Source organism: Somniosus microcephalus, chromosome 32, assembly GCF_052327205.1.
Source record: "Somniosus microcephalus isolate GS21.2 chromosome 32, FLI_Smic_1.0, whole genome shotgun sequence".
Taxonomy (NCBI): Eukaryota; Metazoa; Chordata; class Chondrichthyes; order Squaliformes; family Somniosidae; genus Somniosus; species Somniosus microcephalus.
In genome coordinates, this window is record NC_141018.1 from 25,259,870 (window position 1) to 25,287,479 (window position 27,610).

General features: G+C 45.2%; 1 protein-coding gene across 1 annotated transcript in view; it reads right to left on the reverse strand.

Moving 5' to 3' along the window:
* LOC147097342 (dual oxidase 2-like) overlaps nucleotides 1–27,610 on the reverse strand; it is a 145,559-nt gene that overhangs the window by 66,961 nt on the left and 50,988 nt on the right. The window contains 9 exon segments of the mRNA XM_085972000.1: nucleotides 1,306–1,391; nucleotides 1,487–1,494; nucleotides 3,818–4,043; nucleotides 5,329–5,514; nucleotides 15,900–16,093; nucleotides 21,344–21,462; nucleotides 23,987–24,162; nucleotides 24,820–24,992; nucleotides 27,499–27,601. Of these exon segments, the coding sequence (XP_085828126.1) occupies nucleotides 1,306–1,391; nucleotides 1,487–1,494; nucleotides 3,818–4,043; nucleotides 5,329–5,514; nucleotides 15,900–16,093; nucleotides 21,344–21,462; nucleotides 23,987–24,162; nucleotides 24,820–24,992; nucleotides 27,499–27,601 (1,271 nt within the window).

The following is a 27,610-nucleotide window of genomic DNA, read 5'->3' on the forward strand; positions in this document are numbered from 1 at the left end:
TCGGGTCTATACGCAGCCCGGCTTCGTAGCACCGGCCACGCCCTGTGTGCTCCACCCTCTCTCTCTCCCTCCTCTTCCCGACAACGCTGCTCGGCCCCGTTGCAAGCCATCCGCTCGAGTTCACGACTGCCGCAGCCCAGGAAGGATCAGTGTACTACCTGCCACCAGCTCGATTAGCTGAAGCACCGTCGACGGGAACCAGGCCCCGCTTTCGACAGCTTCTCCAGCAATCTTCAACTCCGCTAACACAGGGGCGGATGCCCACGGTCGACGCCCGTTTCTACTGCTTCTTTCTTCCTTCTGGCCTCGACCTCTGCTCACTTCGCTGCAGGAATGGATTCCAGGAGGTGGTGCAGACTGTAGGTAAGTTCGTATCTGCTCGTCGCCAGTATTATGTCCGTGAATGATTGAGACACGGACAGCAGGAGTTGAACAAAACAAGTCTTTACTGATTGACTTCAATCGGGAAACTGAAACTACAGAGGCTCACTAGCGCCTTTTATACAGGGGTGGTCACTGCCGGTACTGCAGTCTGAGACCAGTTATTCTCTTAAAGGTACATACACAACACTTTTGATAAATGAAAGCCTGCGTTTTGCAAGTGCGCCTTGGTCGTGGTGGAAAATGGTGGGAAATTTGCCTGCGATTTTCCGACATGCACCAGCAGCAGGCCTGGTCCGAGGTCCAATATTGGGTGAGCCTCGGGCCTATCTGTTCAGGCGCAGGAATCGATCCCCGCAGCCAGTTCACGCTGGAAGGCCGGCGCGAACAAATCCCTACGCCACTTATTCTTTAAGTAAGACTTTTTTGCTTTAAAATCTTTCAATTATTCTGTGACTTCTACAGAAACGTAAAGCTCCACATTTGGATCACATCTAAAAACTTCCAACAGAGGAAATCATTACAAAAAAGCATTTACAATGTCCCAGCAGGTTGCGCCCAGAGAAATCCCTGCCAAATAAAACATGATGTGGAGATGCCGGTATTGGACTGGGGTGGACAAATGTAGGAAGTCACACAACACCAGGTTATAGTCCAACAGCTTTATTTGAAATCACAAGCTTTCGGAGCGCTGCTCCTTCGTCAGGTGAAGTGAAGAGAAGCATATAGGCACCGCATATATAGTCTGACTATATATGCAGTGCCTATATGCTTCTCGTCACCTGACAAAGGAGCAGCGCTCCGAAAGCTTGTGATTTCAAATAAAGCTGTTGGACTATAACCTGGTGTTGTGTGACTTCCTACAAATTAAAACATGACATGTGCACTGGCTACACGACGAGAAGCAGAGTCGACCCGACTTACCTCAGCAGCTGTGAGAATTCTTCTTTCGACATGGAACCACTTCCATCAACATCGTACATTGCAAACATGAGCTTAGATTTTTTGTTCTTTGGAACCTGCACAAGGGAAATGGGATATTTTTAAATTGTCTTGACAAAACCCCGCCAAAATTGTCGTGTTTTTAAAGCTCTTGCGGCTCCACAGGGTTATCTTGGTGGCCACCTGATGAGGGTGGGGGAATGAGAGGTAGAACGTTTTTCCCAGTGCAGCATGCGTAGTGAAATTATAAACTGTTCTTTATAAAAAAAAGGCCCTAGGATTTTGTCACACACCGTACACAAAGGGAATCTTTCCCCATGATCTGTGATTCTGCAAAAGACTTCGGGGGAGAAATTCGGTATCGCCCCGTTTGGGGCACAATTATCGGCCGGGCGCAAAGTTTAGCGCCTGGCGCTAATTATCGCCTCCGACTGCAAACTTGGCTTTTATCGCCCCTGGAGGTGATTGGAGCGCTAAATCAGGCGCTACACACCTCTCTTAAGGCGCTAATGCCGAGGAGCGAGGCGCTACCTCAGAGCGCTGGCGAAGCTCATGTGATGTCAGTCAGCACTGGAACACAGACACACTGGCACCAGCCAGTTCTTAAAGGGGAGGGTCGATCTTGCTCTCCATCCACACCCTGCTCATTGCAGCCTTGAATCTCGGCCTGGAGAGACCTGTACATCAAATCTGCTGGAAAGAACAATGGAGAGGCCCAGGGAAAGATGTCAGAGTGCAGCCCCCATAGTCTCTTCTAAATTGATGCAAAGAAGATCAAATCAAAATGAACCTGCAAAGTGCTGCTCAGTACCCAAAACTCCTCAACACAGCATTGAATCTCTCTAGAAGTCTCTCTCTCTCACTCAGACTGCGTGGTGCAAAAATGTCGCCAAAAAAAAGGCAGGAAGCGGTCGCCTTTTAACAGCGCTCCCCCAGTCCCTTCCCGACTGCAAAACGCTCCCCTCAACCTGTTGGTGCTAGCGGCAGGTGGTAAGGCAGGGGGCGCCACTCAATATCCGGTCCGGGGCGCTACCGGGGCGTTGCCCGCTCGACTGACGTCACAATCTGCGGGCGCAGGAGATCGTGGCGGTAGTGTTTAGCGCCGCCGCAAAATGTCTGGTCAGCTTTGCGAGCAGTGCAAACATCGCCGCACCTGGGTGCTAATTGCTTTGCGCCCCATTAGCGCCCTCTTAACTTCACTGAAATGAGGCCCCTTTTTTAAGTGGTTGTTTTCTATACATCTCCTGCTCAAACAGAATTTGAAGTTCATTTTTTTTTTTTTTTTTTTGCAGTGTCACAGGCCACAGTTTCATAAACTGCATCTTAAATTAAAAAAATACACCTCCATCTTCCACAGTGGTTCTGTGGTCTACCAAAGAAAACAATACTTAAAACATTTAAAATTTGAGTTTGAGTCAGCAACTGCAGTGGCCCCAAATTTGCAAAAATATGTAATATCAAACAACAACAGAAAAAAAATATAGGCTCAGAATTTGCGCTGGGTAATAACAGCGAACGGGCAGCATAAAAAAAAAGTTGAAGCTCTAGTTCAAATTCAACAAAATTTATGGGAAATGCACAAACTAGTCTTGGAAGAACTTCATGTGATGCAGGAGCGAATGTATTGAGGATACGTATTACTGTGCAACCTTGGTGTCGTATTTGATCCTGAAATGAGCTTCTGAACACATATCCGCAGCATAACTAAGACCGCTTATTTCCACCTCCGTAACATCGCCCGTCTCCGCCCCTGCTTCAGCTGATCCACTGCTGAAACCCTCATCCATGCCTTTGTTACCTCTAGGCTTGACTATTCCAACGCACTCCTGGCTGGCCTCCCACATTCTACTCTACGTAAACTTGAGGTCACCCAAAGCTCGGCTGCCCGTGTCCTAACACGCACCAAGTCCCGTTCACCCATCACCCCTGTGCTCGCTGACCTACAATTTCAAAATTCTGATCCTTGTTTTCAAATCTCTCCATGGCCACGCCCCTCCTCATCTCTGTAATCTCCTCCAGCCCCTCAACCACCCCCCCACTGAGATATCTGTGCTCCTCTAATTCTGCCCTCTTAAGCATCCCTGATTATAATCGCTCAACCATTGGTAGCCGTGCCTTCTGTTGCCTGGGCCCTAAACTCTAATTCCCTGCCTAAACCTCTCCGCCTCTCTACCTTTCTTTCCTCCTTTAAGATGCTCCTTAAAACCGACCTCTTTGGCCAAGCTTTTGGTCACCTGCCCTAATTTCTCCTTATGTGGCTCGGTGTCAAATTTTTTGTCTTATAATACACCTGTAAAGCACCTTGGGACGTTTTACTACATTAAAGGTGCTATATTAATATAAGTTGTTGCTGTTGTTGCATATCACAGGATGACTCCATTGTTTTCCAGTCTCTGTTGCTGACACCGGTATTGGTCAGTCTCCACGGTCCACAAGACAGACCAAACCTCCAGCTGAGTTTCAACTAGCCCTCACCTCCCAAGCTCAGAGTTACCTTTCATCAAAATAACAAAGATGTCCAGGAACTCCCGGAATGATAGGTAGCCATTTCCATCTTTGTCTGTTAGTGCAAACATCTGCACCACAAACATGGAGTCTTCCTTTAGACCCAGAGTGTCAGCAAACCCAGCACTCGTCAGCTCACACTTCAGAGACTCCTTTGCCTTCTTTGTGCTTTCATTGTCAAAATCCCCAGCATCTGACCCGTCAATCTCCAGAACCTAAAGGTGGCAAAGGTGAACATAAGAACATAAGACGTAGGAGCAGGAGTCGGTCATTCGGCCCCTCGAGCCTGCTCCGCCATTCAATAAGATCATGGCTGATCTGATCTTGGCCTCAACTCCACTTCCCTGCCCGCTCCCCATAACCCTCGACTCCCTTATCGTTCAAAAATCTGTCTATCTCCACCTTAAATATATTCAATGACCCAGCCTCCACAGCTCTCTGGGGAAGAGAATTCCAAAGATTCACGACCCTCTGAGAGAAGGAATTCCTCCTCATTTACGATTTCTGAAGATATTCAAAATGTAAGCCTGGATATTACTGTTGGCAATATTATCGAGTTAAGACTTACCTAGCTCTTGCGACATTCCTTTATTTACTGGAGGCATTAAACTATTTAAAATAAACAACTTAACGCCTGCATAAAACGCGGACAGAAGAATATCATACAAATGCATTCATTGTTGATCCATAAATATTCTTAACAGCAATTTCCAGACGTTAATATTCTTACTTGAAACAGTCCTGCTAATTGTTTTGGCTACCAGTACTCTGAATTTCCCCAAGTTATCTTGTGTGTGTGTCTGGCACGCTGGTGTTCAGAAGATCACTTCAGGGCACGAATAGCAATACTAAAAGAACTAATTATGTGCATTCTTGAGTTGCTAAAAAGTTACAACTGTGACTCAGATTGTTTTTTTGCTGAGATGTTAGGGGAAAGGTCTGTACTGACCTTCTACCCATGCTGGCCTGCATAGATGGGCTGAATTGTCAACCTACTTGCAGTTAGGGACCATGTGGCATTCAGTGCCAATGGCACTTTGTGCTTGCCACTGACAGCAAGAGAAGGAACCATGTCTTGATGGATGTGTCACAGGTAAAATGCAGAGTAAGGCTCCATCTACATTTCCCCAATATCTTGCATCAGCCACATCTTCAAAACAACATTCCCCATTGTGCACGAGTGTGAGATTTCCATTTCCCAGCTATCAACCATTACCAGGTGCCGATTTAGTGAAATTGCTAATATTGGGTTATATCTGACATCATCTTGAAGTTGTTCTCTCTCCCCAAACAAAAATGGTTTTCGAATCTTATTAAATGAAGACAGAGATCTTAAAAAAGAACTCATTACAGCTTTCATTTTCTAACATTCTTATCACAACTTGGGAAATTGAGCGCATCCATTTCATTGTGGTATCAAGTTGAAACAAATTGCAAGCTATGTATTCACAAGAGGAACTTCAAAATGATGCAATTAACTTGAAATGACTGCCACACTACCTGTGCAAAGACACGACGGAAGAATGTATCTAAAATCTTAATCCTTTTCTGCTTTGTCATGGCTTCTTTCAAAAGAGTACGTTCTTTCACTTCATGGACCAGCAGATTTATGCCATTACTTTCCAGGTATGTTTTCAAATCTGCCACAAAGTTATCACGATCCTCTTCTCCATTAAACATCAACACCTGTGTAGAAGATGTAGTATTTAGATTAGATTCATGACATACAGTACTACCTTTCAGGGTCAAGCAAACAAGGGCCATAATTTGCGCATGCGCTAAAACCTGGAACTTGCGAACTGTCAATAATTCTCTTGACAGATCCAACGCATCCCCGAGAAAAGGGCATCTGCGGGCGGAGAGTTGGGCTGTTCGCCCAGCGAATGCCCGTGAAATTTTTACGCCTGGTAAAAGCAGGCCTACCAGCATAAGAGTTTTAAAAAACAGAAAAATAAAATTTTATCAATAATTTATACATTTAAAAACTTGTTAAATAAGGTAAGTTTATTTTTAGCCCCTTTAAAACATGTAAATTTATTTTTCAAAAAAGTTTTAAATATTTAATTAAATGCAATTTTAATTAATTGTAAATATGTGATTTATTTATTTATTTATTTCATGTCTAGGTGTATTTTTTGGAGTATTCCCATTCATGCTTATGGGGTTTCCGTACATATCAAATCCCCATAAGCATGAATGGGGATCCCCTTCTGTCAGTCGTTGGGCCAGCCCATGTGATCCCAGGGGCACTCGCGAACCGCCTGCGCCCCGGGATACGTGAGCCTCTGCCCACGGGTACCCGCAGAGCTCTAGGAACATGGATCCCGAGGCCCCAGGTACGCAGGCATTTTATTTGCGGATCGGAGGCACTTCCCCGCGGGAAGCCTCCGACCAGAAATTCAGGGTCATTGCAACACAGGAATATTTGTGTGACGGTGATGGTAACCAAGATGTAACTTATACCTGTCAAACAAGGTACTATAAATAAGTATTAATGTTGCTAAGGGTAATAAGATGCAACAGTAAAAGATGGTGAAACTTTATTGGGCAATATATGTGTAATGTTGAGACACAAATGGAGTGCGTGATTTTTCTTTCCATGAACTGATTCAGTAACTCATAAATGTTTGAAATGAGTGAATTATCATTCAACTCCTGAGTGGAAATAACAATTGTGCATCATGATGTCCAATCCATTATTGCAGTGATAATATTCAAGAAAGCTTATAGGGACTCTGGAAGGTTACAGATAACAACATCAGTACAATGTATAAAGATACACATTAGCCTATCATTGAAACTCGGGATGTTATCATGGAGAAACAGATGATGATGAGAGGATGAGTATATGAGAAAGGAAGATGGAGGATTGTACCATGGTCTTAAAAATGATTTGGCTGTCAAGCTTAAGATAAGGATGTAGTGAAGGATGACACTTGCTGTAGATTAAGATAATACGCCCAAAGATGCAAGACCATTAAGTCAAATTAGCACATTGCTTGTTAGAGGCAAAGCCCCAGTTATCCAGAAATAAAAGGAAAGATTTATAAGTATTTTAGAGTCTGTCATGGTTGCTGGTTCAGTTAGGTGATTGTTTGAGTGCTCAAGCAGTGACTTGGTGAAAGCACTGCAATTGTGTCATTAATCTAACAGCGTTGGTACACAAGAGTCCTCCTCAATCGCCTTCTCCCAGTGGCTGAAGAGCCCCTCCCAGTGTCGCAATGCAGATTCCGCCCACTAAGGGGCACAATGGACATGATCTTCATCGCGCGCCAATTACAAGAGAAATGCAGGGAACAGCACCAACCGCTGTACATGGCCTTCTTTGACCTCACAAAGGCCTTTGACACGGTCAACCGTGAGGGATTATGGAGTGTCCTCCTCAAATTCGGCTGCCCTCAAAAGTTTCTCACCATCCTCCGCCTGCTTCACGACGACATGCAAGCCGTGATTCTGACCAACGGTTCCACCACAGACCCAATTCATGTACAGACCGGGGTCAAGCAAGGCTGCGTCATCGCAGCAACGCTCTTCTCGATCTTCCTTGTGGCAATGCTCCATTTCACCCTCAGTAAGCTCCCCGCTGGAGTGGAGCTAATTTACAGAACAAACAGGAAACTGTTCAACCTCCGTCACCTCCAGTCCAGATCCAAGGTTGTCCCTTCCTCTGTCATCGAATTACAGTTTGCAGATGACGCTTGCGTCTGCGCACACTCGGAGGTCGAACTCCAAACCATCGTTAACACCTTCACCAAAACGTACGAGAGCATGGGCCTTACACTAAACATCCGTAAGACAAACGTCCTCTACCAACCTGCCCCCGCCACACAGTACTGCTCCCCGATGATCAAAATCCATGACAAGGCCTTGGACAACGTGGACCACTTTCCATACCTCGGGAGCCTACTGTCAACAAGGGCAGACGTCGATGACAAAGTCCAAAACCGCCTTCAGTGTGCCAGTGCAGCCTTCGGTCACCTGAGGAAGAGAGTGTTTGAAGACCAGGACCTCAGACCCGGCACTAAGCTCATGGTCTACAGAGCAGTAGTAATACCCGCCCTCCTGTATGCCTCAGAGACATGGACCATGTACAGCAGGCACCTCAAAGCACTGGAGAGGTACCACACATGCTGCCTCCGCAAGATCCTGCAAATCCATTGGCAGGATAGGCGCACCAATGTCAGTGTTATCACTCAGGCCAACATCCCCAGCATCGAAGCTTTGACCACGCTCAATCAGCTCCGATGGATGGGTCACATCATCCGGATGACCAATACGAGACTCCCAAAACAAGCGCACTACTCGGAGCTCCAACACAGCAAGAGAGCCCCAGGTGAGCAAAGGAGACACTTCAAGGACACCCTCCAAGCCTCCTTGAAAAAGTGTAACACCCCCACCGACATCTGGGAATCCCTGGCCCAAGACCGCACAAATTGAAGGAGAAGCATCCGGGAAGGCGCCGAATACCTCGAGTCTCTTCGCCGGAAGCAAGCGGAAGCCAAGCGCCAACAGCGGAAGGAGCGCACCCCACCCACCCACCCCTTCAACCACCGTCTGCCACACCTGTGACAGAGACTGTAGGTCCCGCACTGGACTCATCAGTCACCTGAGAACTCATTTTTAATGTGGAAGCAAGTCATCTTCGGTTCCGAGGGACTGCCTAAGAAGAAAGAAGAAGGTGGTATATTTGGTACATACTTCATAAATACCACAAAAGCTGCCCTTTGCTCTCTGCCAGCAAAGGTTACACACACAGAGACGGTCAGTGCTGGGATTTTAACAAAGGATATTGCAACATAACTCAAATGTGCAGAATACGAGAGCACATTCAGACGCCAGAATCTTCTTGGACTGAAGACAGTTCTACAGACAGTGTTGAGGAAGACAAATAGATGTAAATGAAGGGAGTCAGAAACCTGGTGGTAGCAGTAGAGTTAACCTATCCCCGAGTGCCCAAGTCATGGTCAGAATCCTCCAAAGAATTTTACGTCATTAGTACAGGAACACTATCCCTTATCCGAAAGCCTTGGGACCAGCTGAGTTTCGGTTTTCGGAATTTTTCGGATTTCAGAAGGTATTGGGAAATTTGTCGGGGGTCGGGGTCGGCGGGTGGGTCAGCGGGGGGTCGGGGGTGGGGGTCGGGGGTGGGGGTCGGCGGGGGTCAGGGGTGGGGGTCGGCGGGGGGTCGGGGGGGAGAAAAGAATATCGGACGGGCCGCGGTTCGGGTCGGGGGGGGGTCGGGTCGGGTGGGAGGGGGGAGAAAAGAATATCGGACGGGTCGGGGGTTGGGTCGGGTCGGGTGGGGGGTGGAGAAAAGAATATCAGACGGGCCGCTGCAGCTATCGGACGGGCCGCTGTATTGTTGGGTTCACTCTCCCGGTATCTCCTTCACACTGCCCGGCTCGGCCTGCAATCTCCTACCCAGGAGGGAACTCTGTGACCCTCTGCCCTGCTCAGCGTAAGTCGTGCGCCACTCTGGTCATGTCGTGCGCACGACTTACGCTGAACGAAAAAACTTTCGGTTTTTAGAGGTTTTCGGTTTTCGGAAGTTCGGATAAAGGATAGTCTACCTGTATTTACATTTATCTAGCTTTTCACCATGTCCTCAGGATGTCTCGAAGCACTTTACAACCAATGGATTACTTCTGAAATTCAGTCACTGTGCAGGCACATGTGGCTGCCAACTTGCACACAGCAAATAAACAAATAATTAGTTAACCTGTTTATTTTTATAAATGGTGTTGGTTGTCGGAACAAAATTGGCCAGGATACAGGGAAGAATAGTGCTATGAAAGCTTCATATGTGAGCCTAAACAGTAAGGTTTGGTGGGCTATTTGACCATCATGGGTTATCACAGCCAAACTCGATCCTGTTCCCAACCAACCCCTACAAAATGAAAAGAAAGACGCATTTATATAGCGCCCTTCATGACCTTAGGATGTCCCAAAGTGCTTTACAGCCAATGAAGTACTCTATGAAGTGTAATCACTGTTGTAATGTACGAAATGTGGCAGCCAAATTGCGCACAGCAAGGTCCCACAAACAGCAATGAAATAAAAAGCAGTGGTAATGACCAGATAATGGCCCTGAAATTCCGATCGGAGGCTTCCTGCGGGCGGATGCCTCTGATCGGGAAAAAAATCTACGAAATTACCTGCTGGTTCCGCAGATCCCAAGGCTGTCCCGTATGGACAGAACGGTCAAAAGTATGAATGGGGATCACATTTAAAAACACACTAAAACATTTTTTTTTTAATGTAAACATTACATAATTAAAATTAATTAAAATGCCATTTAATTAAATATTTTAATCAAAAATGTAATGTTTTGAAAAAAAAATGAAATGTTTTACAGGGCTAAAAATAAACTTACCTTTTTGAAGAGTATTTTTAATTTATAAATGAGTTATCAAATTTCATTTTTCTATTTTTTAAAGCTGTTAAGCTGGTAAAAGCAGGCCTTATGCCTGCTTTTACCAGGCGTAAGAATTTGACAGTCATTCAGCGGCGGAAGTTTTGCAAAAAGCGCAACTCTCCCCCCGCAGAGGCACTTCTCCAGGGCAGGCGGATGATCTGTAAAGAGAATTCTAAACAGTTCACAAGTGCCGGGTTTCAGCGCGTGCGCTTCGCATGCCTGAAACCGGCACTTGCATGGCCCCTACGGGCACGTACACACCTCGTACGCACCCGCGGGGGTCGGAAAATCCGGCCCATTCTGTCCTCGGAGTCCACATCACGGAAGTCCTCTCCTGGTCCCTCAACACCTCCTCTCTGGTGAAGAAGGCCCAGCAGCGCCTATATTTCTTAAGGAGGCTGAAGGGATGTAACCTGTCACCCCTGATCCTCTCTAACTTTTACCGCTGCACTATAGAGAGCATCCTGACGAACTGTATCACAGTATGGTATGGCAGCTGTAGCTACTATGACCGGAAAGCCCTGCAGCGGGTAGTCAAAACTGCCCAACGCATTACCGGCACCCGGCTACCGACCATAGAGCACATATACCAGAAACGCTGTCTACGGAGGTCACGGTCGGTCATCAAAGACCCTACCCACCCCAGCCACAGTCTGTTCGCCCTCCTACCATCTGGGAGATGCTACAGATGCATTCGCACCCGTACGACCAGATTTAGGAACAGCTTCTTTCCCAGGGCTGTCATCCTACTGAACTCCACAAATAAACTCTAAAGCTTGCACATCTGCTAATGCACTTTATTATGGTCATATTTATGTTAATATACCACAAGCCAAATGTATGTTGAATGTTTAAATGTCTTAATCCAAATGTACACTCTCGGGAGCCGCAAGCCTATATTTCGTTGTACTGCACTTGTGCACTAACAATGACAATAAAAGTTGATTTGATTTGATTTGATTTTTAGCGACATTGGTTGAGGGATAAATATTGGTCAGGACAGCAGGGAGAACTCCCCTGCTCTTCTTCAAAATAGTGCCATGGGATCTTTTGCATCCACCTGAGAGAGCAGATGGGGCCTTGGTTTAACGTCTCATCCGAAAGTCGGCACCTCTGACAGTGCTGTCTCAATAGTTCACTGAAGTGCCAGCCTCGATGATGTGCTCAAGTTTCTGGAGTAGGATTTACACCTAAAGCCCTCTCTCAGAGGCAAGAGTACTACCACTGAACTAAGCCTGATGCACTCACTTTCCAGTAGAAGTCTGTGCAGATCTGGAATGGAAACTTTTCCTGCCCCCCAGTCTTGGTGCATTGAGGGCAACTATAGCATCCCTATTGCTTTCCTGGCTGAAAACAGCTAACAGCACAGAGCAGAGATTCAGCTTGGGACCCTTCCAAGCTTGTATGGCTCAATACCATACCAGTTGGCGTACTTACTTAAAAAGCCCTTAGCGACTTTAATTTGACAGTAACACATGGTCAGGTTGCAATTCCTCAAAATTTTAACCAAAATACTCCATAGCACAAAAATTGGTCACAGGTATTATTGGTAACCATGGTTAAATTGTAATGTTACTGGGGCATTAGACCTGGATTTATACATGTCCTGTCCACAAAAAGCAGGACAAATCCAATCCGGCCAATTACCGCCCCATCAGTTGTAAGGTTCACAAAATTTCGGCAGCCCCCGAAGATTATTTGATTAAAGAAAACCTGGTTGGAATGTACTTTAAAAACCCAGGACATCAAAGATGGCTGTAGCCGGCCCCGTGGCAAAAGAGAAAGACAGCCTGTATGAATATGAAAGGAGAATCTCCCAGCACTGGCTGACGAAAGGATTGAAAAAAAACCCCAGCTTCTGAGTACTTAAGTACTTGAAGCTGTCAATCAACTGCGGTTAGGAAGTTTCAACACGGAACAAAGGACTCTGTTTACACAAGCCCTCAGCAGTGTTGACTCAAGGGCTTAAGTGGTTGCTGTCAATCAAGTTGTGGTTGTGCTGTAAACCACAGGACAAAGGATTGTTTACACGAGCACTCAAGTACTGTTTACCCAGCACTCAAGAAACCAGCGGAACATTTCAAACTGGGACAGCTCCATTCACAAACCAGTTAAATGAGTGGGAAACGCATTATAGCCGCATTCAAACCCATTACGGTCAATGGGGCCAGATCGGTCCCTTTTGTGTAACCCAGATACGTCCAGATTTGGGCGCGAAGATAAGGGCTCCCAATGAGGTATAAAGGTAGCCCCTCAGGAAGCCATTCTCTCTCTCTCTACCGCCTTGCCTCCGGTGCCCTGCCTTCAAGAGGATCATCACAGCCTGCCCAAAGAAGTGGAATACCCACAGTTACTTTTGAATTACTGGGGTATCTCTACTTCAGGTGGTGAAAAATTCAAGGCAGACCGCAGGGCACGGAGCAGGCATTTCAACATCGTAGGCTGGTGAGCATAAACTTTCTGGCCCATTACAAGGCAACCTAGATAGGTATAAGGGGTGGGAACTAAAGGGGAATTTTGTTAAATTGTCATTTTAGTCAATTTTCCCTCGATGGGTCCATCTTTTCTCCTCCCCGTTAAGTAAAAGTGTGCTGTATTCATAATTATTTTCACTGTATAGCAATTTATTCTTTATTTCAATAAAACATTGGTTTTCTTTGCACCAAACCACTGGTCTCGTTTTGTCTATATCGCTACTGAAATAAGTCCGGCGGTCAGAACCAAAGGGGAAGCAATTCGAACTGCACGGAGCTGGAACAGCTCAGACACATGGCTGACTGACCAGGCAAAAACCCCACACCAAAACCCCTTACACAGTCTACTCGCAATCATCAGCAAGGTGATGAAAGGGGTCGTCGACAGTGCTATCAAGCGGCACTTACTCACCAATAAACAGCTCACCGATGCTCAGTTTGGGTTCCGCCAGGACCACTCGGTTCCAGACCACATTAGAGCCTTGGTCCAAACACGGACAACAAAGCTGAATACCAGAAGTGAGGTGAGAGTGACTGCCCTTGACAGCAAGGCAGCATTTGACCAAGTGTGGCACCAAGGAGTCCTCGTAAAATTGAAGTCAATGGGGAAAACCCTCCACTGGCTAGAATCATGCCTAGCACAAAGGAAGATGGTTCTGGTTGTTGGAGGCCAATCATCTCAACTCTAGGACATCGCTGCAGCTGTTCCTCAGGGCAGTGTCCTAGGCCCAACCACCTTCAGCTGCTTCATCAATGACATTCCCTGGATCATGAGGTCAGAAGTGGAGATGTTTGCTGATGATTGCACAGTCTTTAGTTCCATTCGCAATTTCTCAGAAATTGACGCAGTCTGTATCCGCAGGCAGCAAGAGCTGAACAACATGCAGGCTTGGGCTGAGAAGTGGCAGGTAACATTCGCGCCATACAAGTGCCAGGTAATGACCATCTCCAACAAGAGAGAGTCACGCCACCTCCCCTTGACATTCAACGGCTTTACCATCATCGAATCTCCCACCATCAACATCCAGGGGGTCACCATTAACAAGGAAATTAACAGGACCAGCCACATAAATACAGTGGCTACAAGAGCAGGTCAAAGGCTGGGTATTCTGCGGTGAGTGACTCACCTCCTGACTCCCGAAAGCCTTTCTACCATCTACAAGGCACAAGTCAGGAGTGTGATGGAATACTCTCCACTTGCCTGGATGAGTACAGCTCCAACAACCTTCAAGAAGCTCGACACCATCCAGGACAAAGCAGCCCGCTTGATCGGCACCCCATCCAGTACCTTAAACATTCACTCCCTCCACCACCGGCGCACCGTGGCTGCAGTGTGTACCATCTACAAGATGCATTGCAGCAACTTGCCAAGGCTTCTTCGATAGAATCTCCCAAACCCACGACCTCTGCCACCTAGAAGGACAAGGGCAGCAGGTGCATGGGAACACTATCACCTCCAAGTTCCCCGTCCAAGTCTCACACTATCCTGATTTGGGAATATCTCGCTGTTCCTTCATCGTCGCTGTCTGACCAACATCACGGTAGGAGTACCTTCACCACACGGACTGCAGCGGTTCAAGATGCGGCTCACCACCTTCTTCTCGAGGGCAATTAGGGATGTGCAATAAATGGTGGCTTTGCCAGCGATGCCCACGTGAATGAATAAATACATTCTATAAAAAGGACTTGAAAGAAATGATCTCCCTCAAACCTGTTAATCCAGATCTCTTCGTACCATTCTTGTTTATCTGGCCAACATTAATCAAAATCTGAAAGGTAATTTTCAGCTTTGACAGTCAGATAATCATTAAATGACTCATAAGAACAGTAACAGGCCAAAATCAGTTGGGCAACTCCTTCGTGAATTAGTGATTCCATGCTTTATAGACAGCATCAATTTTAAGGTGCGGCAGCTTTGGACGTATTAAAAGTTAAATAGTAGCACTATTTCGCAATTTTGGTGCACAAACTTCACAGCTCTGATTCAAAGAAAACACAGAGATTCTTTGTGGCATATTGGGTATCAAAAAAACTGTTTATCATTCAACATTTTATGGATCTCAGCAAGATAAACAGATAGGCCACTGTCATGTGAGATGTGTTTCACAGGAAAGGCCTTGTGGCGGGACTGGTAAAGCAACTGGTAGAATTTGTTACCGGGATTTATGATGAAGTCTATTTATATTCCACCATGGGCTCTCTGAGCAAACCCTTGGAACGTCAATGTTATTTAAACATACATGTTCTAGTCACATGCTTTTTCCCCCATGCCACACATTTCCCAAAGAAAGTGGCTCTTTCTGGAGTACAGAACGGTAAGCACTGGAAGCACCTTGGCCAAGTGACGAGCATGAATAGCCTTGGCTAACTGGTAGTCGGCTATTCAACCTGGAAGGTAATGAGCCCAATTTTGACCTCATCCAGCACTGGCGTATTTAGCAGGGATTTCTGGATAATGACCTGAGGTGGGAATCCTGCCTGATGTTCCTTTTCCTGGCCTGCAGACTCTGAAACCAACTGTAATGGCCATATTGAGATGCTCATATATGGCTCTTCCAACAGGGCTCAATGGATGACAATCAGGATATGGGACCTAACGATTGCCCTCTTTACCCAACCTGTTTGAGACTCATCAGGGTCGAGCATAGCCAACAACAACAACAACTTGCACTTACATAGCGCCTTTAACTTAGTAAAACGTCCAAAGGCGCTTCACAGGAGCGTTATCAGACAAAATTTGACACCAAGCCATATAAGGAGATATTAGGACAGAGGGAAAGAGGTAGGTTTTAAGAAGCATTTTAAAAGAGGAGAGATAGGTAAAGAGGCGAAGAGGTTTAGGGAGCAAATTCCAGATCCTAGGCAGCCAATAGTGGAGCAAAGAAAATAGGGGATGCTCAAGAGGCCAGAATTAGAGGAACGCAGAGTAGATCTGCAGGAGGTGACGGGAGGAGCGAGGCCATGGAGTGATTTGAACACAAGGAGAATTTTTAATTTGAGGCATTGCTAGACTGGGAGCCAATGTAGGGCAGCGAGCCAATCAAACCTGGAAGCTTCCAGGTCTGTAAGTGTTGGTAGCATACAAACAGAACCACCATGGAGAGCGGAGGGGTGGGGGAATCCTTGAAAATCAAAAACAATGTTTAGAAACAAGGGCACTTCATGGCCGAGTTCTTGCTTACCAGTTCATATTCCTTAGGAACCTTCAGCAGGAAAGCTTTCTGTTGATTATCGGTGGACTGAATAACATCAGCGTAGCTCTGGTTACTTAGATTGATGTTTCGTATCAGAGAATGCTTGTTGTCCATGATCTTAATGCATTTGTTGGAGTCAAAGAGAACACTGACAGGCTGGTATGGTTCTTTGGGCCCTTGTCATTCTGAGGCTAAACGTAAAGCAAGAATGTACATAACATGAGGAACGTTTCAGATGATAGTAAAAGACCCGTTAAATATTTCAGATCTCAATATCTGTGACTAAACAATCGAATATGGAATCATAAAATTACATCCAAAAATATACAAGAATGGGTTTTCCTGTTCCTGCGCTGGGGGCTACTGCGAATAGGGGAAAATCAGGCAAAGAGGAATGAGCCCCAGTAAAGATTTTCTATCCATTTAAATCATTGAAAAAAAACACTCCTCCCTGCCCCATTTTCCTGCATCTTCAGGTGCAGGAATCTTCCCCGCCATGTCCAAAATAAAGGGCTATTCTGGTGGAAGTGTAATGGTTAGAGGTTTGTAATATGCAAGGGGTGAGAATACTGTCCTTTCACCTCTGGGACCAAGTTTTTGATTCGCTTATGGGATCTGGGCATCGCTGTGCAAGGCCAGCATTTATTGCCCATCCTTGAGAAGGTGGTGGTGAGCCGCCTTCTTGAACCGCTGCCATCCGTGTGGGGAAGGTACTCCCACAGTGCTGTTAGCTCTTATTATGTTTTGTAGCAGTTAGTTACAACTGAGTGACTTGCTAGGCCATTTCAGAGGGCAGTTAAGAATCAACGTATAGGCCAGACCAGGTAAAGACAGCAGATTTCCTTCCCTAAAGGACATTAGTGAACCAGATGGGTTTTTACGACAATCCGATAGTTTCATGGTTACTGACGTAATAAAACTCACTACGCACTTGGTTTGAGTATAAAGCAAGGCTTTAATCAACTTGTTTCAGAACATGGAGGTCTAGTTGTACTTCACTAGTTCCTTGTCTTACAAAATGTCCCTGGTAAGCTGGGGCCCACGCCCGAGTATTTATACTCCTTGGACGGCGCCACCAGCTGGCCGTCCAGCATTATTTCACGAGTAGTTTCTTGATGAATGATGAGATTTATAACAGTTACCATTACTGATACTAGCTTTTTATTCCAGATTTATTTAATTAACTGAATTTAAATTCCCCAGCTGCCGTGGTGGGATTTAAACTCACGTCTCTGGATCATTAGTCCAGGCCTCTGGTTTACTAGCCCAGTGAGTGACATTACCACTACACTACGTTCCCCTTAAGTTGATGTCTCTTCTGGTCTGTAATACTTTTTAAGTAAAATGAGCATGCACAGTTCTCAAACCAGCTCCCAGTGGGTGTGGACACATACTTGGCAATGCCAGCCAGCGTGAGAAATGGAAAAAAGATTCTACACTGTGCCACGTTGAAGTAAACAGCAGAATAAATGTCAACTGTGTTGAAATACCTATTTGATGCCAAGTTTAAACTAAATGAACCAAGAAAACTAATATGTATTCATGAAGGACTTCTCAATTCTAAATAGGAGCACATTTTTGCACTAATCTCTAAAATGAGTATCAACTATTTTACAGTCGCAACAACGTTTTGTTAAGATTAGCGGACAAAGCAAAGGGTGTCCCAATGAAGTAGAGATGGGAGTGAATGAGGAAGACTGTACAATTTGATCTCATTAACACAAACCTCCAAAAACTTCTTTTAAGAACTCGACTACAGACAATGGAGAAGATACACACCTCAAAAAGATGTAACCCCGACAAAAACAAACTGTTCTGCTAATGCCTGTAACTTTGCACTAATGACACAAGACTGTAACACCCCTACGAGATAACGGAACATAGATTATAGGGGCAGTGGAATAATTGATTCCATGAGTTGTGAAGGACTGAGAACATACGAAAAGCTTCCTTACAAGTCAAATAAACGTGACTGTGCCCCCATTATGCATTCCAAATATGTTGAATCCGTGAATCTTAAGGTATGGTGTTCTTCAATAAATAGACAGAGACTGCAGATCAACAATCAACAGGTGTTTACTGGATGAGGGTAGTCTAAAAACTAACAGTACAGATGCCTGCTCAAGGCTTATATACAGGTGTGGTCACTGCCGGTACTACAGTATACAGGAGCTGTAAAAGTAGTTCTTTCTTAAAGGTACATACACTACAAAATATATCATAGATTTTATTCTATATGTCGAGCTATAATGCGATGTTCCGTTATACAGTGATGGGGCGGCACAGGGAATTTTTTTTTGACAAGCCTAGATCATAGCCACTGAACTGCAGTTTTTGCTGAAAAATGGATTGTATGATAGAATTGGGTCCCCAAAACACTGATACAAATTCTGGAATCCCATGCAACTGAAAGGGAACTTGACTTAATCGGTCAACATAAACCATAGCTTTGCTCATAGGGCAGGATACCACTTTGGTTGAAAAGAGTCGGAAAGACGATGAGACAAATCAAGCAGTAGAGGTTAGGCGAAGTCATACTAGGTGTTAAAAGGCTGTAGGTTGTAGGAGAAAGAGGTCTTGGGAAGATATGACTTTGAATAGGAGCAAATGCCCTGATTTCAACACAGTGGGCATGCAGGAGGGTGAAGAACACGTCGAACCTGTGTATTTATAGTCTAGGAGAAACTAAAGAGGAGAACTCCAAGATGTAATGACCATGGTAGTATGGCGAGAGGGGGCAGCCATTTCAACACTAAAGCAAAATACTGCAGATGCTGGAAATCTGAAATAAAAACAGAAAATGCTGGAAATACTCAACGGGTCAGGCCACATCTGTGGAGAGAGAAACAGAGTGAACGTTACAGGTCGATGACTGGAAAAAGTTAGAGATGTAACAGATTTTTAAGCAAGTGCAGGGGCAGGGAGAGGGAGGAGGGGAGGAAAGAACAAAAGGGAAGGTCTGTGATAGGATGGAAGGCAGGAGAGATTAAGAGACAAAAGGGATGATGGTGTAAGGCAAAAGGAGATGGTAGTGGGACAAGTTAAGAAACAAAAGATGTGTCTAGATGAGGTGTAAATGGGAATGGCAGAATCATCAACAGTTGCCATCTGAAAAGAAATTAGGGGCCGAGGTTATGATCTGAAATTGTTGAACTCGATGTTGAGTCCAGAAAGCTGTAAAGTGCCTAATCGAAAGATGAGGTGCTGTTTCTCGAGCTTACGCTGAGCTTCGTTGGAACAATGTAAAAGGCCGAGGACGGAGCGGTCAGAGCGGGAGTGGAGCGGAGAATTAAAATGACAGGCGAGCGGAAGCTCGGGGTCACCCTTGCGGACTGAAGGGAGGAGCCATTTGTTCATTGTCTGAGCTGAAGAAGATTTTGATCTTGTAATAAGATGAGAATGGAGATGTTTAGACTGCTTAAATCAAATCTTTATTTCTATTAAATTACCAATTTTATTGACCAGTGATTTATAATCAGTGTTTTGGGGGTTAGAACGTAAAGGGCACAGAGCTGGAATTTCAAAATGGTTGCAATTTAATGGGAGGTACCTCTATTAAATGGAGTGAAACCATTCATTAATAATTAGTGATGTCCTGTTACTCATGAGATGATATGGTGAGCAGTCTAAGTTGCAACTCTCTCGTATAAAACATTTTATTTCATAATTTTATAATCAATACCTTTGATTCTCTCTCCTGGATCCATTTGCTTCCTTACAGATTCTTCTTTTTTTCTGTAATTTACTCTTTTCTCTCTCTCGAGTAATAGATACACTAAAAGCCAATAGCAAGGCCGCTGTTATATTAAAAAAATGTAGTTTATTAAATTGTATTAAAACAGAGATGACCTGTAAAGTTCTTTCCAAAGTGATCTGAATTGGGCTATTTTAGATCTGGACAGACTCACCCATTGTGCATTAGCACACAATTTAAGGGACGACAGAGATTGTAGAACAGGTAAGATATCTGTAACATCCATTGTGCTGTTATGAAGTGCGAATCAAATCTGTTGGATTCAGAGATCAAAAAAAATGAAGTTTTGAATTCATGTACACAGTTAGGATTCAGAATTCTCTCAGTCCCGCCTGAAAATGCATTCCACTTAGAACTTGTTGAAACACTTTTGCACTCGGCGTTGTTCCTCCATACTGCACGCTTCACCTTGGCCCAGATCTTCCCCAGAGCTTCTCCCGCGGCACCAGTGTAGCTTCACCGGGAGAACGTCGGAAATCCTGTTTCCGACGCACATCTTGCAAAGTTATACCGGCGGAAGGGGAGTAGCTCTGCGGAAATTAAAGGCCGCACTGTTACACAAATGTGGTACCATTGCTTCTGTGCAGGAGTTACACCACCATGCATTAATCTCTAGCTGTTATTTTCCAAGTATCTTATACTGTACGTTTTCGCCATTATTTTCCCTCCTGGTCTCCCTGGCCCATGCACCATTTGGATAAAGTACGAAGTTAGTCACGACATTATAAAATACAAAATTAGCTCGATGTTGATAGCATCCCGAATTATTCAAGACACTGCAGAGTTTAGAATAAGCAAAGAAATGCAAGACCCGGGGAGTAAGTGTTGCAGTGGGTGGTCTTTCACCTCTAGAACTTGCATTCAAACCCAGCCAGAATGATGGGATGATGGTCTCCTATATCTGTTGGCTGTAATGTCCTATGTGAAATGCATTTGTACAGTCTCAATCCAGCTCCTACTGGCCTACAGCACTAAACTGGATTCTCCTATGAGGAGATATTGAGTAGACTAGGTGACATAAGAAAACTACTAGGCACTTGGTCTAAGCGTTAAACAAAGCTTTAATCAACTGTTTTACAACATGGAGGTCTAGTTGTGTCCTTCACTAGTTCCTGTTAAGAATGTCCTGCGCAAGCTGGGCCCGTGCCCAAGTATTTATACTCTCGCTGGACAGCGCCACCCGCAGGCCGCTCAGTATTATTTCATAAGTCTTTCTTTCATAAATGACTGATTCATGTCAGTAGGTTTTAAGGATTGTCTTAAAGGAGGAGAGAGAGGTAGAGAGGGAGAGAGAGGTAGAGAGGGAGAGGTCTAGAGAAGGAATTCCAGTGCTGAGAGCATAGCCACCAATGGTGAGGCGAAGGAAATCCTTCTGGGATTTCCATGTATCTTCAAGGGTACAGTACTGAAAATGTAACAGAATGTCTGCATTTGTTTTTGTTTTAAAAATTGGGCATGAGATGCTATACATTAAAATAGCAGGTTTAAACCTAACCATTTCTGGTATTACCTGGAGCTTGCAACAGATCTCAGCTTTGCCTTGCTTTCTATTTCCGAACCTCCCGCTGGTACTCGGTCCATTTTACTATATAATATTGTTGACAGATATTGTTAAGCGTCTTGCTCTCTGTTAGCATATTACAAAAGACCGAGGGTCCCTCGGCACCATGCTGCTTACCGTCCTTCCAGAAGAAAACATTGCGCTGAATATCCGCAGGCTCTGCGCTTGTTGTCGCTACCAACACATCAGCATACGTGGTGTTCAAAATGGTTTCACGTTCCTCTGCTGTGAAAATTCTAGAAGAAACACAATTGGTGATAATGTTACCTACCTTACCTGTCAGTCAAAGAGCCGAAACATTCTGGCGCAATTTTATATTTACAGCATTACTTTTCCCAGACATTTTTGAACTCTGCCTTCACAGTCCTGTATCACTTATGCTTTCCCAGTCCCCTGCTCGAGGTCCTCCTCTCCACTTCCTGCTGGATGGATGGATAGATGTGCGAGGTGCTAGGAGCTTTTCATGATATGTATAAATGTTCAAGCTGTGTACGTAGCCAGCTATGCAGCTTACAGCTAAAGCTTCCGAATTCAAACCCAGGTTCCCATATTAGGCCTTTATAGTCACGCTTGCAACTTGTTTTTCTTTCAAGGTAGAGTGAGAGTTATAATAGGCAATAATCAATGAACAAAGTAAAGAGCTATAGACAAAGAAAAACATCTGACAGCCTATGAGGAACGAATTGAGGCTTTTTAAAATTTATTCATTCATGGGATGTGGGCATCGCTAGCATTTATTGTCCATCCTGACTTGCCCTTCAGAAGGTGGTGGTGAGCCGCCTTCTTGAACCGCTGCAGTCCGTGTGGTGATACTTCTTTGTAGCAGTTTGGTACGACTGAGTGGCTCGCTAGGCCATTTCAGAGGGCAGTGAAGAGTCAACCACATTGCTGTGCGTCTGGAGTCACATATAGGCCAGACCGGGTAATGGCAGCAGATTTCCTTCTCTAAAGGACAATTAGTGAACCAGATGGGTTTTTACAACAATCCGGTAGTTCCATGATCACCATTACTGATACTAGCTTTTTTCCTCCCAGATTTATTTAATTAGCTGAATTTAAATTCCCCAGCTGCCGTGGTGGGATTTGAATTCATGGGCTGGATTTTCATTAAGCTGTCGGGAAGGAGGCGGGAATACAACTTTTGGGTTTTAGTCCCGCCTCCATCGACGTCCGGCCAATCGACGCGATTTTCCCTTGATTGACCTTGTTGAGCCTGCCCAGCGGGCTCAGCAGGCCAATTAAGGGTCACCTGGCAACAGGTGACATCACAGACTGAAATTTCATCAGTCAAGGGCAGCACGGTGGCATAGTGGTTAGCACTGTTGCCTCACAGCGCCAGGGACCCGGGTTCGAATCCGGCCTCGGGTGACTGTCTGTGTGGAGTTTGCACATTCTCCCCGTGTTTGCGTGGGTTTCCTCCGGGTGCTCCGGTTTCCTCCCACAGTCCAAAGATGTGCGGGTTAGGATGATTGGCTATGATAAATTGACCCTTAGTGTTAGGGGGATTAAATACGTGGGGTTACGGGGATCGGGTGGGATATGTGTCGGTGCAGGCTCGATGGGCCGAAATGGCCTCTATCTGCACTGTGGGGTTTCTGTGATTCTGTGATTCTGTGAAGGGTTCTTGACAGATGAAATATCAGTGTTTCACAGTTGTTTGAAGCTGTCAAACACTGACAGTCTGACTTCTAACATGAGTCCTTCTACGCAGACTCAGTTAGAACTCTCACCGACACTGGAAGCTGAAGGCTGTCACTTTTGACAGATCGCAGCCATTCAGCTTTCAGTTCTGGCTGAGTGATGGACCTCCGACGCCTAGAGGAAGAAAGGCTGTTAAGGTAAGTACAGGTAAGTAAAACTTCTTTACACACTTTAGACACACCAAACACACTTACCTTTGCACTCATGCACCCATCACTCACCTGAACACTGACATCGCGACCCCTCCAAGTCCTTCAACCCGACGGCCCACCTGCTCTAACCTGGCGTGGTTTGGAGCCGTCGGAAATCCCACACGACACCCCTCAAAATAGGGATTAGGCTAAAAACTGCCTGTTAACTACCTGTTAACAGGCAGTTAATTGGCACTAATCCCTTCCCGCCTCGGGTCGGTGGGTCCCGGTGCGGGGCGGGTACCCGCCTCCCTTGAAACTTATGTGGAGGCGGGTTTTGGGCGGGATGGTGTCGGGACCCCCGAATTCGGGATTGTTGCCCCTCGCACGCCTGAAAGCCCGCCTCACGGCACGCTGAAAATCTAGCCCCATGTCTTCGAATCATTAGTCCAGGCCTCTGGATAATTAATCTAGTAACAAACCCACTTGTCAAAGGCAATTATATTATAAATTTTACCAATGAAATGCTTCTGTATTCCTTCAAGGGTTGCAATACTTAAGAATGGTTAATGATTAAAAAAAATAAGACTAGTGGCTACCGGGAGAAACCTTTCCACTAATTCCAAGATGGTGCTACAGTACTATTGCATTGGTGGTGGAGTAGGGTGACTCCGAGCAGAGTGGCAGGATCATCATCCTTCTCCTGATTTTCCATAAATTTGAAGACAGTGGCACCCGAGAGTACCCTTAAGATCAAACCACAGCAATACATTTGTTTAAAAGCAGCCCATCTTCCACACCTCACACCTGCACTACAGTCATCAGTTAGCCAAGACTACAACCTTGTGTTTGTTGCTCCTAGCAAACCGTCCTTACTAATCCACCTGCCAAGTGAGAAATCAACAGACAACGAATGACCTTAACTCACCCATTCTTGGTATTTTCGAACCAGAATCTATCTCCATCCCGTAAGCGTTCAAACTGGTCTCTTATGATTGTAGTAAAGAGTCGCTCAGAGTCCTCAGCACTTTCTAGCATACCCCCAACCAACATCTCCAGTTTGGAAGTGTCATTATTGTACAGTGCTGCTAACTGGTTAAAGAGCTGGGATACAGGAGAGACAATACATCATTTAGTATTTGGCCATTCAGAATATCTGCAAAACAATTCATTTGTTATATATACAAGAAGCTGAATAAATCAATACTATGCATGTAGTATCAGAAATTGCTCTTCTTCGAATAGTATCTTGGGATCTTTTATGCCGCCGCAAAATGTCTAGTTAATTTTGTGAGCGGCCCAAGCATCGCCGTGCCCGGGCGCTAGTTGCTTTGCGCCCCATTAACGCCCTCTTAAGGCGCTAACGGGAGGTGCAAACAACTGAATTTTTCCCCCATAGAGTTCATAGTTTTGAGGCCCTGGCTAAGATTGACTTGGCTCATGCTTTTCAGGTTGATGTTCAGGTGATGAAATATTGTGGACAATTATTATTACAAAGTATTACAAAGTATTTACAGCACAGAAACAGGCCATTCGGCCCAACGGGTCCATGTTCAACACAAGCCTCGCCCCACCCTTCTTCACCTAATCCCATCAACATAACCTTCTATTCCTTTCTCCCTCATGCGCTTATCTAGCTTCCCCCTTAAATGCATAAACTATGTTATGAGACAGATACCACATGGGTGTTTATCATGCCGTTGGGAATTATATTTTGCAACACACACATTGAGACAGGAGTGAGAAGTTCTGGTGTCTAACCTCTGGGTTCTCATCGTGGAGGCGAGTATTGATACTTGACCAGTTTGTGATTGGCTGGAGGTCAAAAGCTTGCCGTGCTTGGTTATAACTTGGAAGGCCACTGTCTCGCCCCCGTTGGATGTCCATAGCCACTATGTCTGATCTTGTAAACCTCAGAGGGCCATACATATAATCTGTAATAGGTAAAATCTATAGTCAACAAGACAGTAGAATATTTAAATCATTCAAATAACAGCAATTAATCTGAGATTTTTAGACTCTAAGGGAATCGAGGGATATGGGAATCCAGCAGGAAAGTGGAGTTGAGGTCGATGATCAGCCATGATCTTATTGAATGGCAGAACCGCATGGCCTACTCCTGCTCCGATTTCTTATGTTCTTAGGACATTATGTAGTTCCAACACCAATACAACAGCATCAAAAAAATAGAATCAATTCCTTATTGGACTTTAGTAGTGCAGTTTGGTGAATACTCAAATTAAGTTAATATAGAGTGTGCAACTACACAAACATGACTCGACATGGAATGCGTAAAAGGGAAGGAAAGTCTTGGGGGAGAACTTTCTGTTCAAAGTACAGTCAGTTCCACTTATAATGCATGTGGTTAAATAATCACACATATTAGACAAATCCTGAAAACAAAATCCACTGCTTATTGCAACGATGTTACACCCCATTGCTTTAAGAATTCAATTAAACAATTTAAACAGAAAAACATTTCAATTATTCCTGTTTAACGTGCTTTGTACCAGTGAGCGGGGCACATGCTGAATGGAACACCAGCTAGAACAATGTCCGGCTGCTGTTGCATTCGAAGTACATTCTGTTTGCTGGCTCAAAGAACTATTTAAATAGACAGGACCGAGTTGCATCTGGAGGCTTTGTAATGGTTTCAAAATCAAGGGATTCTGTGCACACCTTTAATTTGTTTTCTGCGTTGTTCGTATGAATCCTGAGTTGAGGAGAAATTTTTCACCCAGAGGGGCGGGGGGCGGGGGTGGGGCGGGGTGAGGGTTTGTTGAGGCAGAAATCCTAATTACATTTAAAAAGTACTTGGATATGCGCTTGAAGTGCTGTAACCTACAGGGCTACAGACCAAGAGCTGGAAAGTGGGATTAGGCTGGAGAGCTCTTTTTCGGCCGGCACAGACACGATGGGCCAAATGGCCACCTTCTGTGCCATAAATTTCTATGATTCTATGAATCCCGCTAGGTTAGATACTGAGGAGCTATTTCCTCAGTATCTAACCTAATGAAGAACGAGGGGGCAGAATCTTAAAATTAGAGCTAGGTCATTCAGGACCGCAACCAGGATGCATTTTCCCACACAAAGGGTGGTAGAAATCTGGAACTCTCTCCTCCAAAACTGGATGTTGTGGCAATTCAATACTGAGATAGATAAATTTTTGTTAGGTAAGGATATGGAGCAATGGCGATTAAATGGAGGTGAGGTGCAGATCAGCCATGATCTAATTGAATGATGAAACCGGCTCAAGGGGCTGAATGGCCTACTCCTGTTTCGAACGTTCCTAGATTTCCAGTATTTATTGCTTTCATTTCAGTTTTCCAGCATCTGCAATATTTTGGGGGTGATTTTCATTCAGAAGTCGGGAAGGAGGCGGGACTACAACTTTCGGGGTTGTAGTCCCGCCTCCATCGAGATGCGGCCAATCCACGCGATTTTAACTTGATTGACCTTGTTGAGCCCGCCCAGGGGGCTCAGCAGGCCAATTAAGAGCCACCCGGCAACAGGTGACGTCACAGACTGAAATTTCATCTGTCAAGACATGCTGACAGATGAAATATCAGTGTTTCACAGCTGTTTGAAGCTGTCAAACACTGACAGTCTTACTTCTAACCTGAGTCCTTCTACACAGACTCAATTAGAAATCTCACTGGCACAGAAAGCTGCAGGCTGTCACTTTTGACAGTTCACAGCCATTCTGCTTTCTGTGCCGGTTAGATGATGGACTCCCGAAACCTAGAGGAAGGAAGGCTGAAAAGGTAAGTACAGGTAATTTAAACTTCTTTACACACTTTAGACACACCAAACACACTTACCTTTGCACTCATGCACCCATCACTCACCTGAACACCGACATCTCGATCCCTACAAGTCCTTCAACCCGACGGCCCGACTCCTCTAACTTGGTGTGGTTTGGAGTCATCGGGAATCCCACAGTTCAAGCGTTAAAATAGGGATTAGGCTAAAAACTGTCTGTTAACTACCTGTTAACAGGCAGTTAATTGGCACTAATCCCTTCCCGCCTCGGGTAGGCGGATCCCAGTGCGGGGCGGGTACCCGCCTCCTTTGAAACTTACATGGAGGCGGGTTGGGGGCGGGATGGTGTTGGGACCCCCGAATTTGGGACTTTAACCTCCCATACGCCTCCAATCCTGACTCCACGGGTCAATGAAAATCGACCCCTTTGTGTTCTGTTTATATTTATTTAGTGCATATTTTGGTGAATTTTTGTTCTCCCCAACATGTGAGGATGACTTTGTGCTGGCACTCTTATTAGAGACTCTTATTACTAACCCTAACCCTAACCCTAACTCTTATTAGAGTGCCAGGTTTTATAATCAATTTTGGGGTGGCCTGGAGCTAAACCGGAGCTCCCCAACACCAGGAAAACAGGTCAAACTTTTTTTAACCCTTTTTCCAGGACAGCGTTTTCACCTCTTAGATCTGCCACCACAATATTGTCCTCTCGTTCCGCTATTTGAGAAGCCATCCCCAGAATCAGATCGTCTATGTCTTCTGGTCCATTGATGTTTGGATTCTAGAAGCA